General features: G+C 45.2%; 1 protein-coding gene across 1 annotated transcript in view; it reads left to right on the top strand.

The window, feature by feature from the left end:
* CSMD2 (CUB and Sushi multiple domains 2) overlaps positions 1–26794 on the top strand; it is a 654766-nt gene that overhangs the window by 70361 nt on the left and 557611 nt on the right. The window contains exon 2 of the mRNA XM_030943020.1: positions 1592–1808. Coding sequence (XP_030798880.1) covers positions 1592–1808 — 217 coding nt within the window. The remainder of the gene's footprint in view (positions 1–1591; positions 1809–26794) is intronic.

Here is a 26794-nt window from a genome sequence, read left to right as displayed (position 1 = left end):
TAGGGCAGATGGGAGGTTGGGATGACCTCACCTTATTCTGCCTGCAGTGTGAAGAACAGATTGGCAAGGACCAGAGCAAATGCGGCTGACCAGTTAGGAGTTAATATGGCAGTTTAGGAATGAGTTTGGCATGGGGTGGGGACAGATGGACACAGAGATAGAGTGGTAGATTAGCCATGGGGTTGTGAAGAAGAGGAAGCTTTTAGGTGAGCCTTACTTAGATAAAGAGATGGAGGCACGATTCCATTCATTGAGTTGCGGGGGAGGCAACAGAAGAGGAGAGAGTAGGTGGGGGGACATCGAGAGCATCCCAAAGGGGTGACGGGCCTGGATCACAACATTGTGAGTAACCAATGCATAAGTGGGAAGTCCCCCAAATTGGAGAGAGGAGGAGAAGCCTTGGCATAGAGACTGAAAGGAGGCAGAGAAAGAGCGGGATCAGGAAAGGAGTATGGTATTGTGGGAGGAAGCTCAGGGCACTGCTGCTCAAAATATGGTCCCATACAGGGCATCATCACATCACCAGAGAGCAAGGTGGAAAGGCAGTCTCTCCAGTCCCACCCCAGTGTCGAGCTGAATCTCCATTTGAGACAGATCCCCACGTGATGTGTGTGCACAGTGAGGTCTGAGATGCTCTGGCCCGGAGGAGTGTTTCGGAAAGGAGGGTGAGCAACAGCAGTCGGAGGTACTGAGCAGTCAATTAACCAGAAGATGGAGAAATAGCCACCGAGCCCGTGGGTAGTAGACCTGTTTGGGTGGATCGATGGGACCAGAAGGCAGAATTGACAGGGTTGGAGAGTGAGTGGGAAGTAAGGAAATGGAGACAGAAAGTATAGACAGATTGTGTTTTCTATAAATTTGGCTGTGAAGAAGAAGAGAGAGAGACAAGGCTGGAGGGAGATGAGAAGTGGGGTGGGGAATTGTTTTCTTAACGATAGTCTTGAGCACATTTAAAATGAGAAGGTACTAGTGGAGAGGAAATGACTGAACACACGTTAGAGAGAAAAAGGATTGTATACTGTTCTTGAAGAGTAGGGAATGGAGTAGGGAAACCCTTCCTCCATTTAGGTGGAGGAAGAGGTGGCTCATCTGTAGCAGGAATGAAGACAGCATGGGATAGGCTAAAAGGGTTTGGAATGGGAAAGGCAAGGGAATCCTTAGGAATGGCTTTTATTTCCTATGGAGAGTGAGGGAGAGGAGTTAGCTGAGAGCCAGGAGGTTGTAGACAGTGGAGAAGATTTGAAATCGTCGTTCTGACATTCCATGTTGTAGAGGGGAAGTCTGAGTTCAGCCTGGTATTGGTGACTTTGTAGTTCTGACTCTCAAAACCTTAATTTTCTACTGCATAGAGTTGCTGTAAGCCTTGATTAAATGATACACAATCTATCACCTGGTCAGTACACAGCACACAGCAAGCCCACAGTCAACGTCAGTCACTCTTTGTACCTCCCTCAGTGCCAAGCACAGGGCTGGCTCATGGGAAGCACTTGGAAAAGTGGGTTCATGATTGGTTAACACATTACTCCTGACTCTCTAGAAGCTTCTAGGAGTTATTCTGGCTATTCTGAACTGCTCTGTTTCTCTTTCCCAGGCCAGAACTGCACGTTCCAACTGCACGGTCCCAATGGGACAGTTGAGAGCCCAGGGTTCCCATATGGTTACCCCAATTACGCCAACTGCACGTGGACCATCACCGCGGAAGAGCAGCACAGGATCCAGCTTGTGTTCCAGTCGTTTGCCCTGGAAGAGGACTTTGATGTCCTGTCGGTGTTTGATGGTCCACCCCAGCCAGAGAATCTGCGTACGAGGTACCATGCTGCCTACCTTCCCTGTAGCAAACAGCTGGGCTCTGAGCCAGGCTCACTAGGAGGAAGAACTTTCTTGAGTGAAAAGTTTATGGTCATCAACAAAGACCACTGTTTTCATGATGGCCTCCCTCAACCCCTCTGGTTTCCCAATTCATGTATCTTGCTTAGAGGTTTCCAGTTGGGAGGATTGATTAGTAGGACATTTGGGAAGACTAGAGAGAAAACACAAGAGGGTTCTAGACAAATTCAGCTCTTTCTATTGAAACTGATTTTTCATGCACAGGGTGTATTATTTGTATACACAGAAATATAAGTTGGAACCAACAGATGTGGGTGTTGAAGTGATGCAATGAATACGTCTTGCATCATAGTATTTGAAACCATCAATACTTTTTTGGAATCTGCTTTGCATTTGCAAGGCCTTGGTTGTGAGTGTAGACTCTGGAATTTGGGGGAGTTCCCACCCTCTTAATCCCCATCCCTGTGATGGAAGAGAACCCCATGGAGAGAGTAAGATGGCTTCCTGTACCCCTGAGGCCTCTCAAGGAGAAGATCTCACAGGAGGGAGATGGGAGGAAGGCTTCCACCCTCTACAGAAAAGGCAGACTTTTCTGGGGCAAAGGTGAAGACCCCAGTGTCATAACTCTCTAGGTGACCTGGAGGCCGGCCAGCCTGTGTCACAAGCCTTGTCCAGGTCAGGTCAGTGTGGCTTCCCATCTCCTCAGGAAGCCAAAGGGTTAATGGCTTACCAGCCAAGCCCTGGGGAGCCGGAGGTGCTCATTTCTTCTAATGACATGATGCACTAATGAGTGGTTCCCAGCCAAATGCTTAACCTCCAAGCTTTGTTTAAGATGCATCTCAGCCCTTGGCTTCCAAGCTCCTGCAGCAGGGTCTCACACACACATTTACTGCACAGTCTTCAGCCCTCTTCTCTTTCTCCTCAGGGCAGAAGTGAGTCTGGGAAGCCTACAGCAGAGGTGAGGGGCATCTGGGGCCCCCCTGCACCCCTCCTGCAGTTTCTCCCAGAAAAGACTGGGCTAATCATCTTCCCTTGAGGTTCAGCAGGGTTCTGTGAAACATTGGTAAAGGGCTAGAGTCCTCTTCACTCATTCATTCCACAAATATTTCATGGGTACCTATTATGTCTTGACACTGGCCTGGATGCTGGGGAATAGCAGTGAGAAAAACAAAGCCACTGCCTTCATGCAGTGGCTACATGCTAATGGGGAGGGAGGCATGGAAATATATAACATGTCTGGTTCTGTGAAGACAAAGCACACAGGGTAAGAAAGTGATGGTAGGAGTGCTAGCTTTATTATTATTATTATTATTGTTGTTGTTATACTTTAAGTTCTGGGATACATGTGCAGAACATGCAGTTGTTACATAAGTGTACAGGTGCCATGGTGGTTTTCTGCACCCATCAACCAGTCATCTACATTAGGTATTTCTCCTAATATTCCTCCCCTAACCCCCAACCCCCAATAGGCCCCGGTGTGTGATGTTCCCCTCCCTGTGTCCATGTGTTCTCATTGTTCAACTCCCACTTGTGAGTGAGAACATACTGTGTTTGGTTTTCTGTTCCTGTGTAAGTTTGCTGAGAATGATGGTTTCCAGCTTCATCCATGTCCCTGCAAAGGACATGAACTCATCCTTTTTTATGACTGTGATTGCTGGTTTTTATAGGGTGGTCAGGGATGGCTTTTCCAAGTGGAAAGAGAGTTATGAGCAGAGAGCTGAATCATGGAATATCATGTATGGTGTGGTATCCTGTATATGTATAGGTATCTAGGGAAAGCTTCTAGGCCAAGGGCACAGGAAATGTAAAGGGTACAGGGCCAACCTTTGGAGGATGGTCTTGCTGTGGCACAGTCCACTCAGGCCAAGCCAACCATGTTGACTAGGGAGACCTGCAGTTTTGGAATCCTCATTCTAGATCATCCCAGGTGTTGTCTTTATGCTGTGCTAGTTTGAATTCCTCTCACAAGCAAAGGAGGGTATGCAGGAGGCCAGTGGTTAGAGGCTAGAGCAAGCCAGTGGGTAGGAGTTATGGAAGGGAAAAGGTAAGGCTGGGAGGTGGCAGAAGGTGGTAGATCCTGCAGGGCCTCATAGGCCACACAGAGACTTTGGCCTTGATCCTGAGGCACAGGAAACCCTTGGAGGGTTCTGAGCAGAAGAGGGACCTGCCGTGACAGGCCTTTGCCATTGTAGGGAAAATGGAGTGAAAGGGGTGAGGCTGGAGGCTGCTGTGCAGGGCAGAGAAGAAGGAGGCTTGGGTCTCCTGGAAGTGGGGACATGATGACAAATGATCAGCTTTGTGCTGTATTCCAAACACAGAGCAGACAGGATTTGCTGTTGCATTGGGTGTGGGCTGTGGGAGAAAGGAGATGAGGATGATTCCAGTCTCCTTGGCCTTAATGGTTATAGAAAGAAGTAGCTGTTTCCTGAGGTGGGGACAGCTACAGGAGGAGCTGGAAGTTAAGATTCAGTTTGGCCCTATAAATTTTAGGTGTCTATTAGATATCCAGGTGGAGAAGGCATTGAACATGCACTTGAATATGTGGGTTTTGAGTTCAAGGGCGTCAGGGCTAGAGATACAAATTTGGGAGACTAGGACTGGATGGTGCCTAAAACATAAGACTGGATGTGGTCACAAGGGAGCCAGTCTTCTCCATCAGATTTTGAGCTCATGATGTTGAATACATATTTGAAAGATAGAATGTCAGATCAGATCAATGGGGCATTGATTGAGGTGTGGACAGCTAGAGGCAAATTCTCCAATTCTACCTACTAGAGTTATTTAAGCTTGTCCTGCTCTTAAGGCAGGGTCCCCACATATGTGGTGGAGTCTTTGTTTTCTGACACTTGGGTTTTCTGACTCTGAGGGGAAGTATGGAAGACTCAGCAGAGTGGAGACTGGCCTGGCCGGTGTTCTAGCATGGAAGGGTGGGAGTTTCCATGACCTGGAGAAGTGGTTCTGGCAGGGAGGCTTCCTCTTGTCCTTAGGATGCAGAAGAATCAGATGTGTCCCCAGCCACGGCACGGTGTTCCTGGCCAACCAGCCATGAGCATGAAGCTCTGGGGTTGAACCTTCATTAGGCTGTCCCTGTTTGTGCTCCTGATCTCTGTCATCTTTATGATCTGCTTGTTCTAATTCATTTCACAAGGTCACACGGGCTTAGCAAAGGGGAAGGGCTAGAAGGAGACCACTGCCTTTTATTGACCTGGAATCAGAGGAGCTCACACCCTAGAGGACGATAGGAGGGGAAATGACCTTAGAGGACAGTCCAAGTAACATTGGAAGATGCTGTCCTTAATACTGGAATGGTGCTGCTCTGGGGGTGTGGAGAGGCAGCAGCAAGCATGCTTGGTGGGGACCCTTGGGTCTTTGTGAATTATTTTTTTAATGTTCTTGCATGGTTTTTAGTCTACTCAGATTTCTTTTATTCACAAATCAGTTTTTGTCTGTGTGTTAGTCCAGGGAATCACCGATAAAATCACCTATTTTATTGAGAGTGTCAAGTCTCTTATCCTAGGGTTGTACATAGTTTTCCCACTCAACCTTTCTTTCTCCATGGTGTCTGAGTCACATCCCTTTCTCACATCTGCTCCTGCGCATTTCTTTCTTTCTTTTTTTTTTTTTCCACTCAGTCTTGCCAGAAGTTTGCCTATTTTATTGGTCTTTTTAAAGTTCCAATGCTAGGGCGATCCATTTTATTCTCTTTTATCTGAATTATTGATTTCTGCTTTTATCCTTATCCATTTTTTTCTCTCACTTTCCTTAGGCTAATATTGCTCTTTTGCCAATTTTGTAAATTAAATTGGTTTTATTATTTCTTGTTTGATAATAAAAACATTAAGAGGCATTTTCCCCTAAGTACAGCTTTGACCATATTCCATAAATTTTTGTGGCTAGTTGTTAGTTTAGAAAGAGTTTCTAATTGCAGTTTTGTTCTTTCTTTGACTCTAGGGTTTTCCCCTTACATTTTCAAGTAATATTTGTTTATACTTTAGAAATTATTATCTAGCTTTATTTCATTGTGATTAGATTCTGATTTCTACTTTGGAGTATTTGTTGACTTGTTTCCCTCTGTATAAGATCATTTTTGTCAGTATTCTATGAAGAAAGATATTCTGTGTATGAAGGGTGAAAAAATTAAGTTATTAATATCATTCAGTTTTTCTAATTTCGTATCTATTGCCTAATTGATATTTGCCAAGATAGGCAATATATTGCTCTCACATTCTTCCTGTAGTTTATATCAATTTTTCTTTTTATTCCTGTTTTTATTTTATATACTGTGATTCTGTACTCTTCAGCATATTCATATTTTCAAACGTTAGATCTTCAGAGTGAATTATATATATATTTCCAGTATAAAAGTTGTAGTTATTCCCTATCTCTACTGGTTTTTTCTTTTTTTCTTGTTTGCTTTACATTCTACTTTGTACCAATATTACACCCTTTTTTTCTTTCAGATATGCATTGAATGAGTCCATCTTTGCCAATTTCTCTATTTTTAATATGTCTATATTCTTGTTTTAGGAATAGCTCTTAGCACAATATACATAGTCGCTGAATTTTTTAAAAATCGTGGCTGAGAATCACTGTCCTTTAACAGCAAAGTTTAGTTCACTCATATTTTTTGGTAACAACTGATATGTTTGCTCTTCTATTATACTTAATGCTTTCTATTATTTTTAAGCTTCCTTACTGTTGCTTCCTTTTATCTGTCTTCTAGTGCAAGTTTTCTTTGTTTTTTTTTTTTTTTTTTTTTTTTTCTGTGATTTTTATTCTATTAGTGCTTAAAGTTGCTTCTTTACAACATGTTTTAAGCCATATTTTTCTGTCAACATCCTGCCTAGCTAGCTTTTGTCTTAGTTAGGTCTTACTGACTATCTTGTAAAAATTTCTTTGTGTTTGCAGCATGTAGGTATCTATCTCTTTTTCTTAGTTTCCAAAGTTAATTGTAGATATTCCATCTCTTTATATACTTTAGATCATTTTCATGAGAATGTAGGGGGTCAGGCAAGGCAGAGTTTAATATGTTATCTTTCCTCTTCATCTTGACAAGGAAATTTTTAAAATAAAAGTTTTATTCTTTTTGATGCTATTGAGAATGGATTTTTAAAAAATTTTGGTTTTGGACTAGCCATTGTTAATATATAGAAATACAATTGATTTTTGTAAATTGATCTTGTATCTTGTGACCTTGCTGAATTTGTTGTTAGTTCAGTTCTTTTTTTTTTTTTTTTTTTTTTTTTTTTTTGAGACGGAGTCTCGCTCTGTCACCCAGGCTGGAGTGCTGTGGCCGGATCTCAGCTCACTGCAAGCTCCGCCTCCCGGGTTCACGCCATTCTTCTGTCTCAGCCTCCCGGGTAGCTGGGACTACAGGCGTCGCCACGTCGCCCGGCTAGTATTTTGTAGTTTTTAGTAGAGACGGGGTTTCACCGTGTTAGCCAGGATGGTCTCGATCTCCTGACCTCGTGATCCGCCCAGTCTCGGCCTCCCAAAGTGCTGGGATTACAGGCTTGAGCCACCGCGCCCGGCCGTTAGTTCAGTTCTTTTACATCTGTGAATAAAAGTTTTAATTCTTCCTTTCCAATCGGGATACCTCTCATTTCCTTTTTTCCCTGATTGCACTGTCTAGAACCTCCAGTATAATACTGAATAGAAGTGGTCAGAGTGGCTAGCCTTGACTTATTCCTGATGTTAAGGGAAAAACATTTCATCTTTTAGCATTAAGTATGATGTTATCTGTAGGTTTTTTGTGGATATCCTTCTAATAAAAGTTTTTAAGCAGAGGATTTCGGCATGATTTGGTGGCAGTGTGGAAAATGCACTGGGGCGAAGGGCAGACTGGCGACCGTGGGGCAAGGAAAGAGACAGCAGTAGCCTGGACTAAAGCAATGAAGGGTAAAGATGGTGTGGATGTGTATGATGCTATGGGAAAGAGTTGTCCCCAGAGTTAGTAGTTAGTAGTGGATGTATAGGGACAGTGGAGTGGGAGTAAGAAAAAGAAAGGAAATGGAGGATGACTCCGCAGTGTCTGCCTTGGAAACAGAAAACAAACCAGATCAGTATGCAGTGAATTCCAGTCTCCAGTAAAACGTGTTCTTGGACCTAGCAGGATATTTGCTGCACTGACATTTTTTCTTCACTTGTCTGGTAGTAGAGCTGATAGATCACCTCCTCCCTGTGTTTTCCTGTGAGACAGAAGGGTACAGTGGGGACAGACCTAGATTTATACCTAGCTAGACTCTACATTTATTAATGCTGTGACCTCATGCAAGGTTTGGCTTCTCTGAGCCTCATCTATAACGGAGGTGACATTTACCCTCCTTACAGGGTTGTTGTATGTGAGCCACCAGCTATAGATGCTTATGTGGTCCGGAAACATTGTTTACGTCCTTTCCTGCCCTTCTGTTCTTAGGACCCAGTAACTCAGACCTTTCCAGAGAGTTCTAGTGCCTGTGATGAAACTTCGTCTATGGCCAATTCATCAGACTTTTTAGACTTGGAATATCAGGTGTGGTAGAAAGACACTGAAGGAGGCACTGAGCTCAGGAACAGTCATTAACTGTGCATGTATGTATCATGTGTATGTTTGCAACGTGTATGTATCATAGCATTACTGATCCCATGATAACCTCCTCTCCTCTCCCTTCCCACACAGACAGTGGGGCCAGACCACTGAGAGGCCTGCAGCAGATTTTTCTCTGCTTGCATTACCTGGGGGATTTCCATGTTTATTGTCTAAAACTTAATGAGCTGGACACAGTGGCATCCACCTGTAGTCCCAGCTACTACTTGGGAGGCTGAGGCAAGAGAATTGTTTGAGCCCAGGAATTCAAGACTAGCATGGGCAACACAGTAAAACCTAATCTCAGAAAAATAAAAATAAAAAAATTTCATGAGTACAAGTTTTGCAATTGCTGCTTTCACTACATTTAAAAAAATTTTTTTTTTAGATTAGGAGGTTACATGTGCTGGTTCTTTACGTGGATACGTTGCATCATGGAGGGGTTTGGGCTTCTAGTTTGTACCCATCACCCAAATAGTGAGCACTGTACACAATAGGCAGTTTTTCAACCCTCACTCCCTCCCAGACTCCTCCCTTTTGGAGTCGCCTCATTGCAATTTTTTTTTTTTTTTTTGAGACGGAGTCTCACTCTGTCGCCCAGGCTGGAGTGCAGTGGCCAGATCTCAGCTCACTGCAAGCTCCGCCTCCCAGGTTCACGCCATTCTCCTGCCTCAGCCTCCCGAGTAGCTGGGACTACAGGCGCCCGCCACCTCTCCCGGCTAGTTTTTTGTATTTTTAGTAGAGACGGGGTTTCACCGTGTTAGCCAGGATGGTCTCGATCTCCTGACCTCGTGATCCGCCCGTCTCGGCCTCCCAAACTGCTGGAATTACAGTCCTCATTGCATTTTTAAGGCATCTCTCTTTTCTCCTCTTCTCTCCAACACTCTGGTCTTCTTTCTTTATGGATGCATTCCAACAAAAGGCTGAAACGTTACCCACCTAACCCCAATCCCAGCCCGCTTTAATCTCACCTTTCTCCAGCTGCCTCCTCTTGGATTGTGTTGTGAGCAATGAGCTTTCCTCCTATTAGATTCTAAGCTCCTTAAGGCTGGGAGTCAAGCCTTCTTTTTTATTTTTTATTTTTTGCTTTGCTGTAACAGAGCCACGCAGTGGAATATACACCAGTCTTGCCAGTAGACGACATGAGTTTGATCTCTAGCTCCTTCCTAGCTGCATAGCATTGGCAAGTCACTTTTACTCTTAACCACAGTGTCCTAATTGATAAAGGGAGTATATCAAGATCTGTCTTATAGGTTGGTTGATCAAGATTAAATTAAAACAGTATATAAACTGCTTTAATTATGATGAGATAGAAACAAAAGGAATACTTGTGCATTTGTAGGAAAAATTAGAAAGTACAATTTAGCAAAAAGACAAAATAATACATTTGTGAGTCATGAGGTAGAGCAGTGGTTCTCAACTGAAGGCACTTTTGTCCCCCGGGGGACATTTGGCCACATCTGGAGAAATTTGTGGTTGTCCCAACTGCAAGTGGAGAGGTGCTGATGACATCTACCAGGTTGAGGCCAGGGATTCTGCTAAACATCATCCCACAATGCACAGCACAGCTGTCTGCAGTGAAGAATTATCTGACCCCAAATGCCAGTAAAGCTGAGATTGAAAAACCCCGAGGTGGATTGATTTCAGAGGTTCATACCTTTAGCATAAGACATACCTGGGTTTTCATCCTCTTTCTATGTCTGTGAACTTGGGCAAGTGAGTCAACCCATTCAAGCCTCAGTTTCCTCCTCAGCGAAATGGGAACTTCTCACTGATGCTATGTACTGGTGGCTGCACCTGGCATCATTGATGAAAAGGTGCCAATAGACACACTGCGCACAGCTTGTTCTATATGCAGATGCTATTCATCTCCCGGTGACTCCCTTTCTCTACCAGGAGTTCATAGCCATCTCCTTGAAAGCATCTCACATTTCATCTGGAGCTATTCACAAGCAGCCACATCCCAGGGTGCCAGAAGGCAGCGTCTGGCTGCTTCAAATTAAATTTACAATAGAAGCTGATCAGACTCTTCTCCTAATGGATCAGGGTGGGGAATGGGAGTAGGAGCTGGTCCTGAAGGCCAGGAGCCTGTAGGAGTTTGGAAATTAGCAAGGAAAGAACAAAGAACCTTCCAGATAATGCAGTGTCAGCCCTGTCTGGATGAAGTACTGAAACAATCCCCACGTCTCTGCTTTTGCACAATTAGATGGCCTCTCCATGCTGGCAAACATCCTATTGCATTGCAGTTTAATGTGGAATGAAGTTTTCTAATGGGACACGAGCAAACATAATCTATGAAGACACTGCTAATAAACTGCATACTGTATATTGAAGGGTTTATAGGGTACTGGTGATGACTGCACCAGTTAAGCACAGCTAAACATCTCTTAATTTAGAGATTTGGGCTCAAGTTATGGGAAACACTACAACTCGTTCCCTCAATTACTGGCAATACATATGCTGTCATCAGCCTAAGGTGCAATGTAGTTTTAGTCATTTGGAGCTAGTTGCAGATTTCACTCAACTGGCGTTAGACACCTGTTTGGAAGTTGTAAAAATCCACAAATTTGCCAGATTTACTGTCTTCTTATGAATATGTATCACAGCAGAGGCCCCCAAAGGACCTGTTTGTTGGATTCCTTAAAAGGTGTGCCTTGCACATCAATAGGGATGTCCTTGAAGGGTCCGCTCCCCAGAACCCCTCTGGGAATGTGCTCTTGTGGGCAGGAGGAGGCTGGGAGGACCTATGAGGATGAGGGAAAAGTCTTTGTTTAAGATTGAAACAGAGTGAGGACACTGGAAAGGAGAACAAAGGAACGAGGACACCGAACAGCTACTATGTTCCAGCCACCATGCTGGACACATGTGTTCATGCTGTCATGGAAATTTATTCTGTATTTATTGAATGCCTACCAGGAATGCCAGGTGTCAGAGATACAACAGTTAACAAGACAGCTTCTGCCTTCAAGGAACTCAAGATATCTTTAGGGAGACAGTTAAATAATCAGGCTATAAGTGCTATGACTGGGGAACCTGATCTAGCCTTGGGGGAGATCTTTGTGGATGCCCATCTGGAGGTCTGGGATGAACCCCCTCCTTCTGCCCCTTTGCTTAGTTGTCCCTTACTTATTCCTCAAATAATTCAGTTGTCCCTTCCTTGCCCAGGGACACCCTTTCCTCACAACCTGGTCAAACCCCTCCTGTGATACCTGCTCAGATTACCGTGCATTCACCCTTTGTGGTTTTACGTGTGTGTGTGTGTGTGTGTGTGTGTGTCTACTTCATTTATGCCCATCTACCGCACAAAGCTGTAAGCTCCTTGACGACAAGAACTGTTTCTCTTTACTCTTTACTTTTCACTGTAGCTCTTTACTTTTCATTGTAGCTCTCCAGGGCCTAACAGAGAGCCTGGCATATAGTAGGTGCTAAACAAATACTTATGGAGTGAGTGAATCAATGCTCTCTGGAGGAAGAGATCCCTAATAGAGAGTGGAAGGAGGGATGGGAGTGTTTTCAGCCAAGAAATAGTATGTGCATAGGTCTAGGCAAAAGTAAGAGAAAGGTGAGGTGCAGAATGACAATGGGTAGGTTCACTTTGGCTGGATTATAGTGGGAGGGTGGAGCAGTGGCCCAGGCCAGCTCCACCAGGGACCCTGTATGCCCTGCTGAGGAACTCAATACATATCTAAAAAAGATGGTTCATACTGAAAGGTTTTAAATAGACATTGTACATGTTTTCTAATAATTCAACAACACCCTTAGGAGGTGGGTGGTATTAATTCCCTTTGCAGAAGTTAAGCAAGCATGTAAGGCCTCTAAGCTGTCAAATAGCTGATATAGTTTGGATCTGTATCCCTGCCCAAATCTCATGCTGGATTGTAATCTCCAATGTTGGAGGTGGGGCCTGGTGGGAAGTAATTCGATCATAGGAGTGGATTTCTCATGAATGGTTATCACCATCCTCTTGGTCCTGTCCTCACGATAGTGAATGAGTTCTCACGAGATCTGGTCATTTAAGTGTGGGGCACCTCCCCTATCTCTCTTGCTCCTGCTTTTGCCATGTGATGTGCTTGTTCCCCCTTTGCCTTATGCCATGGTTGTAAGTTTCCTAAGGCCTCCCCAGGAGCCAGGCAAATGCCAGCATCGTGCTTCCTCTATAGCCAGTGGGACTGTGAGCCAATTAAACCACTTTTCTTTATAAATTTCCCAGTCTCAGGTATTTCTTTACAGCAATGCAAGAATGGACTAACACAATGGCTAAAGAGGGGTGGGCAAGGGATCCCCTAGAGCCAGAAACAAGGCTTTTCCCCACTACACCAAAATGCCTTTTCACTGCTTGGGATTTATTTGCATTCATTCATTCAATTTCCTTTTTAAAAATCTATTCCTTTTTCCTTTTTAAGCAGTTTCCCTAAAATAGAAAATGTAATAGATATTTTCTGCTTTAAGAAAGTCAGCAGTATATAGAGTGAGAAAAATGCACCTGCCTCCTTTCCCAGGCCCTTGTCCCAGCTTTGCTCCCTAGAGGTAACCGCTGTTAACAGTTTGGTGTGTGTCCAATTTCTTTTTAAATAAAGATTCATTAAACTGCCCATGAGGCTTATTGGGACATCCATCAGACCTTTAAAAATTGTTCTGATGAATTAAGTGTAAACTAATTAGAAACATGGATTCAATTACCCTTGAAACACACAAGGGTTTAATAATTAATAGGAAGAGGGTTTGAGGCCAAAGGCATTATGGATTTTATCAAACCCCTAACATCTGAAAAGTAAATATGTTTGATTCACCCTAAATGCTGGCAAATTTGCCATCCAGAGGCAAACTTGTTGGTAGGAGCTGTGTAGTTAATTAGGAAAGTTAGCTATGGTTAATAAGGAGGCAGAGGAAGTGGGCTGCAGAAGACAAAACCCGCTGGTTATTGCTAGGAGGGCTTCTTGGGACAGGGAAGTGGCCTGTTTTGTGGGGTTACTGCAGTCTGCTTCCTTCACAATCCTTTACCAGGTAGGCTTTGGAGTGGAAGGCTGGATACCTGGGACCCTGATACCTGTTTAACACCCAAGTTCACACAGGTCAGCACCACCTGACCAGCACTGAAGGGGGTTATGGAAGGGGAGGAGTGGGGTCTGCCAGGGATGAGGCTCTGGAAACCAATTGCAGTGACCCCATGGGGGCAGCCATGTGCTCCATCCCTAATGCCAAAGGGAGGGTCTGGGCAGACGTGGCGGGGGAGGGCTTGGCAGCAGGTGATACACAAAGCCAGGTGGGCAGCAGTGTCGGGGTCCTGAGCAATCTCTCCACTCACAGTAGGACCCTGTGGTTCAAGGTCAAAATCAATATTTGTGACAAAGCCTCACCTTGCTCGTTCACCAAGTCTGCTGTTTAATAGCAGCCAAAATTTAACACCCCCTGGAGCCAGAGGCTCAGTCCAAAAGGCTGTGCTGCCTGCATCACTTCTCACAATTGGTCCTGCTTGCAGCATCATGAGATATTGGCCAAAGATGCAACATTCCGCTAGAGCAGAGGTGCCCACCTCTAGACCCTCATCGGCCCCTCTCTTCCAAGTGGCTGCTGACAGCACTGTTGCTGAGATAGGATGTTTCCCCCTTCTTTATCCTCAACTCTTATTCCCTGAACTTTTGGGGCCACAGAATTTGCTCTTCAAGGGACCCTAGTAACATGGGGATATTGTCTGCAGGGTGGAGGCAGGTTTGGACTTGTCATTCTAGTCTTCCCTCTGTTTCTTTTTCAGCAGACATGGTACCCAAATAAACACCTCCCAAATATTGAGTACCTCATTCTCTTGGAGTTCAAGTAAATCTAAAACTAAATCAATTCTCAACTTTTCAGGGACAAAAGAGTCAAATTATTGTACACTTAAGTGGGTCTACTCTGTCACAAGATGTGGTGCCAAGAGTCAGGCCAGGGGCGTGGAGACCTGGGTTCTGTCCCAGCTTGGCCACTGGTTTGCTTGTGATCTTCACGAAGTCCTATTCCTTCTCAGGGCCAGCAGCATTTTCCTGACTTACAATATGAGGATTTAAATCTAGAGGAACTCCAAAGCTTCCTCCAGCTCTGAAATTGTGTGACTGAGTGATGCTGGAGATGCATGTAGAAGGACTATAAACTATCCCTGACCTTCTGGGATTCGTTCTACTCTACGTAGGTATCGCTCTTGGCTGTTTCAACAATTCCAGCATTTGTCTTTGGCAAACAGTTTATTTTCCAATGGCACGTTAAGCAGTGTGGCAGAGAAGGCTAATGGCCCCCATCAATCTTGCTCCTTTTCCACAGTGTAGGTGTTAGTGGGAAGCAGCTGCCTAGCTAGGGACAATATTTTCCCAGACCTCCTTGCATCTAGATGGAGCCATATGACTTAGTGGAAGGTAGATGGAAATGATGTGTGCCCCTTCCAGGTCTGGGCAGAAAGCCTCCTCTGCAATCCTCTCTTTCTATCTTTCCCTGGAGAGAGGAGATAGAGATGCCTAGATGCCTGAATGACTGCATGGAGCAGAATCCCCCCTCCCCTATCTGCTGCTGACTGATTGAATTTTACATAAGTGAGAAATAAACTTTCATGTAAACTTAGACCTCACGTATTACTGCACCCGTTGCCCCAGGAGCTGCAGCTGACTGGGGTTGCCTAGGTGACATGGTAAAGACTGTAGACATTATAGGCTACTAGCCTGGCTGTTGAATTCATGGAAGCAGTTTCTGACCACATGATGCCCCTACCATCTTGTGGACTGGAAATGCAGTGTCTTCAATCCTGCCTGGAGGAGAAAATGCTTTCATGAATTTTATAGTGGCTAGCTCATCTGCACCTGGCAGTCTTTCGCTGTGCCAGTTCAGTCTCTCCCATCATCACTGCCACCTTTGTCCCTCCATAAGCAGTGGCTGTCTTATCAAGCCTCATAAGGAAGGAAGCCTGAAATCCCAATTGTTCAAGCTCCACCTTCCCAATTTGATTATTTTATCCCAAAGAGCTCTTAACTAGAGATGTGGGGGCTTTTGTGATGCCCTGGTCAGCTGGTAGAGCCGCATACAACTTCTCCCTTCTCCAAAGTTCCACAGCTACATATCAAAGACAAGGCAAATCTTAAACTTACATGAACCCTACAAAGCAAAGAGGAACAGGGATGGATCTCAGCTCTGATAGTTTAGCTGGATTTCAGTTATAAGAGGAATTCTTCACAGTTCAGAGATAAAGAAATCTGGACAATAAAGAAGCTTTCTAGTTCTGGAAGAAGCCTTGCAGTAGTGGATATTTTCAAACCTGCCTTGGTCTGCAAGGGTCGGGGAATGCAGACACAAAGAGTTCTTGCAGACAGAGGCAGATTTGTATCCACTACCGCAAAGCTCCACCCTTGTAAGTGCCCAGCGTTGCTCCTCTCAATTCCGTTTGATTGTTGTGGCTTCTCAGACGCATTATGTTATTGACTTCTCTCAACAATCCAACTGAAGTGTCATATTAATCCCATTTTGCAGAGGAGAAAGCTGAGCTTCAGAATGGCTCATAAGCCCTATGCTAACAAGGTGTGGCTGAGTTCTTAGCATTTTCTCCCTGCTCTGAGCCAGTGCCCTCTAGCCACATGGGCCTGTGGAGGGCAGGAGAAAGGTCCTGGGCAACAGTCAGCCAGAATAAGGACCCATCTACCCTAAAGGACAGTGATGGATGAGAGGAAATCTGCCAGAGACACGATTCTACAGCCCTGTCTCCCTTGATGTTTGGAATTTGCCTGCACTTAGGCAAGAAGTAAAGGAAGAGGGAATGGCTGTCTTTTCTGCACTGCACTGTTCCTCCAGTGTAAGCTAGGTGAAGGCCTCAACGTGGCAAATTATTTGTAGAACCCCGAAGGAGTGGGCTTCTTCTATTTTGGAGTATGTAGAAGAGTAAAGATTTTCTTTAATTAGATAGTGCCGGATAGATTTAATTAAAGCTTCAAACCTGCAATTTTCTTTGTTTGATTGATCAGTTGGTGCTGATTGCCTGGAGTAATTATGAAGGGGGAGGTGGAGTTTTCAAAGTCTGATAGTGATAAGCAGACTGAGTCAACTCATGGATACTTGTTTGTCAGAGTGATTCTGAAAAGATTTAAATTGCACAAATGTTTGTTGGCTGGTCAAATGAAAAATAAGGTATCTAAATTACACTTTTGTCTAAATCATGCTCCTGGTGGATGTACTTCTGCAGAAAATGTCCCCTTTTCCCCTCCTTTCTCCAAATATAATCACACCTCTGAGACCAGGCAGTATTCTGTTATTTTTATCTTTCTTTTATGAAATAATTGAAGCACATTGTTGGGAGTGTCTCATAATGGCCTTCTAAAATTTCTAGAGCTTACTGGAGGGTCAGGAGAGAAAGAGCATCTTATAATCTCCATGTAAATTTAGGGAATTCAGAAAGAGCTTTAAAGTCAGGTTGAATTCTCCTTCTCCTGAGGTTGAATTCTGCCTTCACCATTTACTACCTCTTTGACTTTGGACAAGTATCCTTGAACTGCTTTTTCCTCATCTGCAATGCAAAAGAGTTGTGAGCATTCTGTGAGCTGATGTATGCAAGTCAAGCACCCATGGTTAGCCTGTGATGGGTTCTTACTGGATTTCTGTCTCTTCCCCTTCCTGTGCTCTGTTGCTTTGCTGAGGTCACCACCGTAAAAGTTCCGTGAACTCATGGGACCGGAGCTGTCTTGTTCACCACTGCAGAGAGAGACCCCAGCATACTGCTTTGTACATGGTGGGTCTCAGCAAATTCTTGCCCAATGAATGAATAAATGGTTGAATGCCCTGTATATTTAGGCCTCCCTAAAAGTAGAAGATAACAGTACAGAATAAAAGAAGGGGCTCCAAAGAGCTGCCACATTTATGAGACCCTAGGGGGTGCAAGATGAACAATGCCATGCAGCCTGCCATGGCATTGGTGGAGAAACTCTTCTATTTTTCCTCTGAACTGGTCAAACCATCTGTATTAGTTCATTTTCATGCTGCTGATAAAGACATACCCAAGACTGGGCAATTTACAAAAGAAAGAGGTTTAATGGACTTACAGTTCCACAAGGCTGAGGAGGCCTCACAATCATGGCAGATGGCAAGAAGGAGCAAGTCACATCTTACATGGATGGCAGCAGGCAAAGAGCGAGCTTGTGCAAGGGAACTCCCCTTTTAAAAACTATCAGATCTCACAAGACTCATTCACTATTATGAGAACAGCAGGGGAAAGACCTGCCCCCATGATTCAATTACCTCCCACTGGGTTCCTCCCACAACAAGTGGGAATTCAAGATGAGATTTGGGTGGGGACACAGTCAAACCATTTTCAACATCTTGGGGGACTGAGTTCAGTTCTCAGTTACACACTGGAGTGGGAAGCTAATGACTGTCAAGACTGCTACAGCATAAAAAATGTTTAAGTTAAAAAATAACAAAACAGGCTACAGAATTGTCTGTTTATTATGTACATTACCATGTAAGGATGTATAAGCAGGTGAATAAGACTAGAAGGAAATATAGCAACATGCTAATAATAATATGGGTATGAGGATGGCTTGATTATGAATGATTTTTTAATCTTTTGTATTGAAAAGGTTTTGTAACATAGTTATGTTATTTTTACAATAGGAATGCATGTTTTGGTTAATGTAAGGTTAAATGTAAAAGAAAAGAGAAAAGTTTAAGTATATGCCTTGCTACCCATACCCAAAGAGGGACATTGACAAACTCAAGTGGGACCACAGGAGAATGACCAGGATGAGGAAGGACTTTATGTTGCAAGATGGATCTTGAAGGACTTCAGGCTGTTCACTTGAAGGAAGGAGACTCTTAGGGGAAATGAGGACTGTTGTCAAAAGCTGACATCAGATAGTGGCAGTCAGGCTGTGAAATGTACATTCCAGAGGAGCAAACTTAAAGTCATTTCTAACACTCGTATCTGCCTAGAACTGAGGCTCCCTGCCTTGGGAAGCACCAAAGCAGAAATTGGGGCTTCTTGGGCAGCCCCTCTCTGGGCTACAGACATGCCATCTGCACAACGGGGCTATAGCTCTCTGTCAGTCATTCTTTACCTGGGGACATGCCTCCCCAAGTCCTGACTTCCTGGAGTCATGGAGAGTGGTTTTTGCATCATATATTGTAAGTGGGAGCCAGAAGGGAGGTATATGTGCAGTTTGAAAAAGCATCTTCAGAATGACCTTTGCTTTGACTTGTTTTTATTCATTTTATTTTGAATTTTAAACCACACTGAAGAAGGAGGCAATCATTTTATGTGAATCTTCATAAGGGGTTCCTGATTTTAAAAGGTTGACAAACTGCTCTGGAAAGGTGCTTCTCAAACTTTCACATGCATGCAAATCAGCTGGGAATTTGTGAATGTGCACAATCAGATTCCGTCTGAGACGCATTTCCAAGGAGCTCACAGGTGATGCTGGTGCTACTGGCTCATGGACTACTCAGAATCATCCCTGAGGCTCTTCCTGGCAGCCCCTGGGGCCCCTGGCTCCCTAGAATGGCAGAATATTGTTTTCTTATGTACAAGTCATTGGCCTATCCTTTGTAGAGTTTGTTGAATGGAGAGTAACCATGTAAGAACGTACCCACCACCTAATCCAGGCAGCAAATAAGAACTATCTTCAGAAGCAATATAACTAAGCATTCACTGCTCAGATTTACATCTTTTGTACATGTTTAAATCTGTGCCCATGTCTGTTTATCACTTGCAAATAATGCTCTGTTGTCTTAATCCTACTTTTATGGCTAATGATGTGTGTTTCATTCTCAAGTGTAGAATTGGAGTAAATATATATTTCTCAATAGCTTTCCCTCTAATCACTACCCAGGGCTGTGAGTCATTGGGATAACTCATGTATGAGGAAGCTTGTAGCTGGAGTCCGTCCCTCAATGCCAGCCTCTCTGCCTGCCTGTTACAGCCCTCGTGTGGGCATTCATCCTCGCCTGTGCCTTCCCTGCAGGCTGAGGGAACTTCCTCCATGAGTCTGTAAGGGCATGACAGGGCCTGCCAATACCATCGATCCTGTCCCCTTCCAAGCAGAATTGCTTCACTATCATTTCCAGGAATTTGTGATGTTTCTAATTTGATGATTGAGTATCGCTCTCCCCATCCCTGCTCAGCTGTAGATAGTGCTGTCTGTCCTGCAGACCCCAAGCCCATCCTGACTGTGGAGAAGCCCTATCATTCCCAGAGGGTGGCACAGGGCTGAGCATTTTAGGACCAGGACACGCAGATGCCTACTGTGCTGCAGTGTACTCAAGCCCCTGGCTGGTCCATACCCTGCTGCGTCCAAGTCCGCCAGACCCTTGCCTCCCTAGGTTAGGGCCAGACTCCACCTGCCTCTCTTGAGCCCACTTCTCTCCACAACTGGACTCAGACCCTGACTTCTAACTCCATGTCAGAGCCAGCTCCCAGGGCCTTAGCAGCTACCAAGACTTGCACCTCAAGCTTCATGGCATCCCCTATCTACTAGTCTGGTTTCTGAGCCCCAAACGTTGATTCTTTCCCCTCTTCCTTTCTCTGCCCATTATTTCTGCTGACTTTGTTGGTGTTTCAAGATGCCAAGGATCAGGGAATGCTGAGGGAGAGGAAATTCCAAGGTGGAGAGGGGGATGCAGGAGGGAATGAGCAAGGAGTAGGGTGGGATGAATCAACTGCAGGCTTTGGAATGGCACTTCCTGATCACAAAAATGAGCACTTATACAGTATTTGTATATGCAGTGTATATATTAAGTGTGCTGTGTGTATGTGTCTGCATAAAAAACACTCGTACATATAACACATCCTTGTGCCCAGCACTCTTCTCAGCTTGAAATGCAACGTCTCATTGAGTGTTCTCAGCAGTCCTGTGGGGAGTGTATTATCATTAGCCCCGTATTATGGATAGAAACTGAAGGAAGAGGAGGGATGAAGTGACTTCCCAAGGTCACACAGCTGGCTGATCCAGGTGATCAGACTTCAGAGTTGACCATTATGTCTTGACTATTCTGTAACACTGTCTCAAGTTCCTAACTTGCGCAGGGTGGAGATATGGATCTCTCTGAACTTCTGATGACATCCAGAGACTCTCTCCCATAATATACACACATTGAACTAAGATTTTGCATTTGGACTCTCTCCCATAATATACACACATTGAACTAAAATTTTGCATTTAATTTCTATGGGTGGACTCACAAACTACTTGAAACTCATCTTTGAGCCCCAGGGTAACAACTCGTGCTTTAGAGGTTGTGCATATAAATGGCAATAATGGTAATAGGAATTTACACTTTTTTTGAGCATTTACTGTGTTCTGGGTGCAGTGCTAAAGGCTTTCCATGAATTATCTTGCTTACAACATTTCCATAACATTTCCATTCACCCACATTGCACAGATAAGAAAACTGAGGTTAAAGAGGTCAAGTCATTATCTCAAGCTCAAGCAGCTAGTAAGCACCAGAGATGAACTAAAACCCAGCTCTGCTGGTTCCAAAGTCAGTGCTGTGTGCACTATGCAGCTGGTCCTGCTTAGGGCTGGTGGTGCCCTTGTAGACATAGGCCTGAGGGAGAGAAAGGGCAGTTTTGGGGATGGTTTAGAATATATGCTTCTGGACTGTTTTACTGCCTAAACCTTTGGAGATTTGGACCCCAGCCCATGTCTGATGGAGTCTGCTGTTTGGCATAAGGAATTCTGTGCATACCCAACAATTCGGCCCTATCTTGCAGAGCAGAAAGACAGAGTGGGGCAAAGAAGGAAAGTGCTAGTGCACCCAAAGGCAGAGATGGACATGGAAGAGAAAAGGAAGTCTGTTTCAAGCTGTCTGTAAGACACTCTCAGAATTAAGAGACCATCAGGAGGTGGGGTTGGGGGAGGGAGCAAAGGAAGGGAAGGAAGGGGAGCAAAGGAAGCAAAGGAAGGGGAGCAAAGGAAGGGTAGGAGCAAAGGAAGGGAAGGAAGAGGTTTCAGGAAGCCTCCTTGATATGGTTTGGCTCTGTGTCTCCACCCAAATTTCATCTTGAATTATACTCCCATAATTCCCACATGTTGTGGGAGGGATCTGGTGGAAGGTAATTTGAATCATGGGGGTGGTTTCCCCTATATTATTCTCGTGGTAGTGAATAAGTCTCACGAGATCTGATGGTTTTATTCGAGTTTTCCGCTTTTGCATCTTCCTCATTTTTCTCTTGTTGCCACCATGTAAGAAGTGCCTTTCGCCTGCCACCATGATTCTGAGGCCTCCCCAGCCATGTGGAACTGTAAGTCCAATTAAACTTCTTTGTCTTCCCAGTCTCGGGTATGTCTTTATCAGCAGCATGAAAATGGACTAATACAGTAAATTGGTACCAGTAGAGTGAGGTGTTGCCGAAAAGATACCTGAAAATGTGGAAGTGACTTTGGAACTGGGTAACAGGAAGAGGTTGAAATAGTTTGGAGGGCTCAGAAGAAGACAAGAAAATCTGTGAAAGTTTGAAACTTTGGAACCTCGTAGAGGTTTGTTGAACGGCCTTGACAAAAATGCTGATAGTGATATGAACAATAAGGTCCAGGCTGAGATGGTCTTGGATGGAGAGGAGGAACTTGTTGGAAACTGGAGCAGAGGTGACTCTTGTTACATTTTAGCAAAGAGACTGGTGACATTTTGCCCCTGCCCTAGAGATTTGTGGAACTTTGAACTTGAGAGAGTTGATTTAGGGTATTTGTCAGAAGAAATTTCTAAGCAGCAAAGCATTCAAGAGGTGACTTGGGTGCTGTTAAAAACGTTCCATTTTAAAAGAGAAACAGAGTATAAAAGTTCAGAAAATTTGCAGCCTGATGATGCAGTGGAAATGAAAAACCCATTTTTTGAGGAGAAATTCAAACAGGCTGCAAAAATTTGCATTAGTAACAAGGAGCCAAATGTTAATCCCCAAGACAATGGAAAAATGTCTCTAGGCCATGTCAGAGACCTTTAAAAGCAGCCCCTCCTATCACACCCCCAGAGGCCCAGGAGGAATAAGTAGTTTTGTGGGCCGGACCCAGGATCCCCATGCTGTGTGCAGCCTAGGACTTAGTGTCCTGTGTCGCAGATGCTCCAGCCATGGCTGAAAGGGGCCAACATAGAGCTCATGCTGTGGCTTCAGAGGGTGGAAGCCCCAAGTCTTGGCAGCTTCCATGTGGTATTGAGTCTGCGGTTGCTCAGAAGTCAAGGATTGAGCTTTGGCAACCTCCACCTAGAATTCAGATGTATCCAAATGCCTAGATGCCCAGGCAAAAGCTTGCTGTAGGGGTGGGGCCCTCATGGAGGACCTCTGCTAGGGCAGTGCAAGGGCAGTGCAGAAGGGAGATGTGGGATCAGAGCACCCACACAGAGTCCCTGCTGGGGCACCGCCTAGTGGAGCTGTGAGAAGAGGGCCACCATCTTCCAGACCCCAGAATGGTAGATCCACCTACAGCTTGTAGTGTGTGCCTGGAAAAGCAGCACTCAATGCCAGCCCATGAAAGCAGCCAAGAGTGGGGCTATACCCTGCAAAGCCACAGGCCGGAGCTGCCCAAGACTATGGGAACCTACCTCTTGCATCAGCATGACCTGGATGCAAGACATGGAGTCAAAGGAGATCATTTTGGAGCTTTAAAATTTGACTGCCCCATCTGGATTTCGGACTTGCATGGGCCCTGTAACCCCTTGGTTTTGGCCAATTTCTCACATTTGGAATGGCTGTATTTACCCAATACCTGTACTGCCATTGTATCTAGGAAATAACTAGCTTGCTTTTGATTTTACAGGCTCATAGGCCTGTAGGAAGGGACTTGCCTTATCTCAGATGAGACTTTGAGCTATGGACTTTTGTGTTAATGCTGAACTGAGTTAAGACTTTGGGGGACTGTTGGGAAGGCATGATAGGTTTTGAAATATGAGGACATGAGATGTGAAGGGGCCAGGGGTGGAATGATATGGTTTGGCTGTGTACCCACCCAAATCTCAACTTGAATTTTACTCCCATAATTCCTACATGCTGTGGGAAGGAGCTGGTGGGAGGTAATTTGAATCATGGGGGCGGTTTCCCCCATACTGTTCTTGTGGTAGTGAATAAGTCTCATGAGATCTGATGGTTTTATCAGGGGTTTCTGCTTTTGCATCTTCCTCACTTTTCTCTTGTGGCCACCATGTAAGAAGTGCTTTTCACCTCCCACCATGATTCTGAGGCCTCCCCAGGCATGTGGAACTGTAAGTCCAATTAAACCACTTTTTCTTCCCAGTCTAGGGTATGTCTTTATCAGCAGTGTGAAAACAGACTAATACACTCCTCTTGCCCGTGAGGGTTTGGCCATAGCTTTCTATAGCCAGTTGTGTTGCTTTGCTTCTCCAGGGACCGTCAGTGGTGGCATCAGAGAACAGAGTCACAAACACCAGCAGAAGTAAGGGTGTGGCTGGAGGCCTTTCAGCAGAACAGGCCAAAGCAGAGCCAGTTCAGCCACAGATGTTGAAGGCTGCCCTTGGCCATCCTGTCCTCCCTTGTCTGGCTGTCCCGCCCTTGGGATGGACACTCACCTTGGGATCTCTTGCTCATGATCTTACCCCTGGAGCCCCTCCCTCTGCCCTCTTCACCACCTTCCCTGTCCGCCATGTCCTTCCTGTACCCCCTGTCTTCACTGCCAGCTTGAATGCATGTCCTGAAACATGGCTACAGCGGGACTTCCTGGCTTGGCTGTTTTAAAGCATCCACATTAAAGTGACTGTCAGAATGTATAAGCTACTCTTTTGTTACCAGTCATGTGGACCATGGACACCCCTGATGGATGTCAATGACATGTGTTACTTGGTAATAAAAATAGTTAAAGGCTTAAGGGTTTATTTTTAGGCTGGGTCCAAATGCTACCTCAAAATGCCTCTGCAGAGTCTCGGAGGGCCTGGTGGGTGCTTGCCTGGTTTTGCTTTGAGCTATTGCCAGCACCTGAGTCCCAACAAGGTCAAGGGCTATGGTAAGATGTGCTCTTGCTGATTTTAGATTCACCAAGTTCACAAAGAAGTTAAGAGTCCAAAGATCTATGTTGCTGGACTTCCCATCAGAGGGGAAGCCAGCATACTCGTGACATTGGGATCTTATCCCATCCTGATGACCTGAATGCTTTCACCTCTAGGGCCATGCACATAGATGACAATAATAGTGCCAGGTTATAAGGCCTCCAGGAGGTCTTGTAGGAGCCAGCACTGAAGCATGTGCCTTTGTGTGTGATGGTGGAGATTGCACTGCAGTCACAATGAGCTATGGTGCCCAGCAATCTCTTTCACTCATCTGAGTAATAATATTAATAATATTAATGGCTACTATTATTGAGCACTTACTATGTACCAGGCACTGCTCTAAGCACTTTGCATATATTAACCCTTTTAAGTCTTACAAGAACCCTATGAAATAGGTGTTGCCATTCTACAGATGAGGAAGCTGAGGCTCAGGGAGATTGAGTGACTTATAAGTGGTAGTGCTGGGATTTGAGGCCTGTAAGTCAGGTAGTTGAGCCCCTGAGCCCGTCTCAGAACACAGATAGCAGAGAAGCAGTGAGTGGTGGCCCTGGGTGCTAAAGAAGAGCCGGGACATGGTCTTCTGTGGTGAGGCAGCCTTGGTGCCCTGTGTCCCGGCTGCTCCAGCCATTGCTAAATGGGGCCAATCCAACATCTGGATCAGCTAAGGATAGACAGCCATCAGAGTGCAGTCTGCCTTGCGGTCAGAGTGAGATGTGGCACATGAGGGCCTGGTATGAAGCCTGGCACACTGTCCAGCAGGCTTCTCACCACGGCACCCTTGACATTCAGGACTATGGAATTTCTTCGTTTTAAGGAGCGGTCCTCCACCTTGTAGAATATTTAGCAGCATCCCTGGCCTGCCGGTAGCCACCCCCTCCCCATTGCAGAGAAGAAAAATGTCCTGAGACATTGGCCAGTGTCCCAGGCAGGGTGGGGGTCGAAGCAAGCTTGCTGCGGAGATTGGGAAGTGTGAGCTTCCCTTTCTGCCAGAGACTCTTCCACAGCTACAGGTTATGGTTTCTTATGGAATAGCTGTCTCCAGTTGTGACAGAAAGCTGACTTTTCTGACCTAGGGGATACAGGTGGGTAGGGCCTTTGTGCATCTTAACCACCAGGCAGAAGCATGTCTGGAGGAGGAATGGGGATCACGAAGATGAGGCCTGACTGAGAGGGGACTGGACAGTGACCGCTTTCCAAACCTTCACAGCCTTTTTATCCTTTTCCATTAAAGGGATTCATGACACTTCTGTTACTCCATTTCTGCGAAGAATCAATTGAAAAGATAAAAAATATGGCATCTGGAGAATGTAAAATTAGATTCTTACAAAATACAAAGTGGAAGAGAGAAGAAAAAAAAAAAAAAGAAACAGGGAGCCCCATGACTTGCACAAATCCTGCATTTGTTGCCCGGGAGCTGAGCAATCCTGGCTCCAGATGAGAAGGAATTCCAGGATGCCTGGGGGCGAGGTACGCTGGGGAGGGCAAGGCAGCCTCAGAGCTCCCCCAAGGCTGCCGCGGTTGCATGTCCTCCCCCAGGGTCCCTGCATCCTCCGCCTCCTGGTCTTTCTCCTTCCCATCTTTTGATATATATGTTTTCAGTATATAAATACATTCTAATTATAGAAAACTTGGAAAATGAAGATTGTCATAAAGAAGAATTTTTAAAAGTCAGCTGTCGTGTTGGCAACCAGAAAGAGGCACTGATAACACATCCTCACACACTTATGCATTGATTTTACCCAAACTGAATCCTACTGTCTGTTCCTTAGCTGCCTGCAGTCATGTTTCAGAGCCTCCCTCGCCTGCAGATCCACTTCTTAGGATGTTCATTCCCCTGACCCAGGGGCCTGTTCTTGGCTGGTCCTCAGGGGCCTGTTCTTGGCTGGTCCTCAGGGGCCTGTTCTTGGCTGGTCCTCCTTTTCCTCTGTGGTATCAATCCTGTTGACCTTTCCCATCCTGGTCCTCACCCTCAGCTCCTGGCGCCCTGTACCTTCCTGGCATTCTTCTTTCCCTCTCTTCTAGAGCTCACAAATGTGATGAAATCCAACGAGCCAATCGCGGTCATGGCTGTGGCTTCCATCAGGCCAGAGGTGGCCCTCTGATGGTCCTGATGGTCCAGCATGGTGGGGGTGAGAGGGACATTTGAATGAACACAGATGAGATGGGACCAGCCAGGCAAGAGTCCAAGGGAGTGGTGGTTGACAGGGATTCAGCCCAGAGGGATCTAGGCAGGGGAATTAGGAAAGCAATTACCCACCACGATCCAGGGTGTGCTGCAGTACCGACAATGTCGACTTTTACTGCTTGTGTTCGTTCATTCATTCATTCATTCATTCATTCATTCATGTATTCATTCCCCTCATAGTTACTGAGCACCTGTTAGGGGCCAGGCACTGAGGGAGACCATATAAT

This window comes from Rhinopithecus roxellana, chromosome 12 (genome assembly GCF_007565055.1).
Source record: "Rhinopithecus roxellana isolate Shanxi Qingling chromosome 12, ASM756505v1, whole genome shotgun sequence".
Taxonomy (NCBI): domain Eukaryota; kingdom Metazoa; phylum Chordata; class Mammalia; order Primates; family Cercopithecidae; genus Rhinopithecus; species Rhinopithecus roxellana.
The sequence above is the reverse complement of the archived record's forward strand: the minus strand, read 5'-3'. Positions and strand labels throughout refer to the sequence as shown.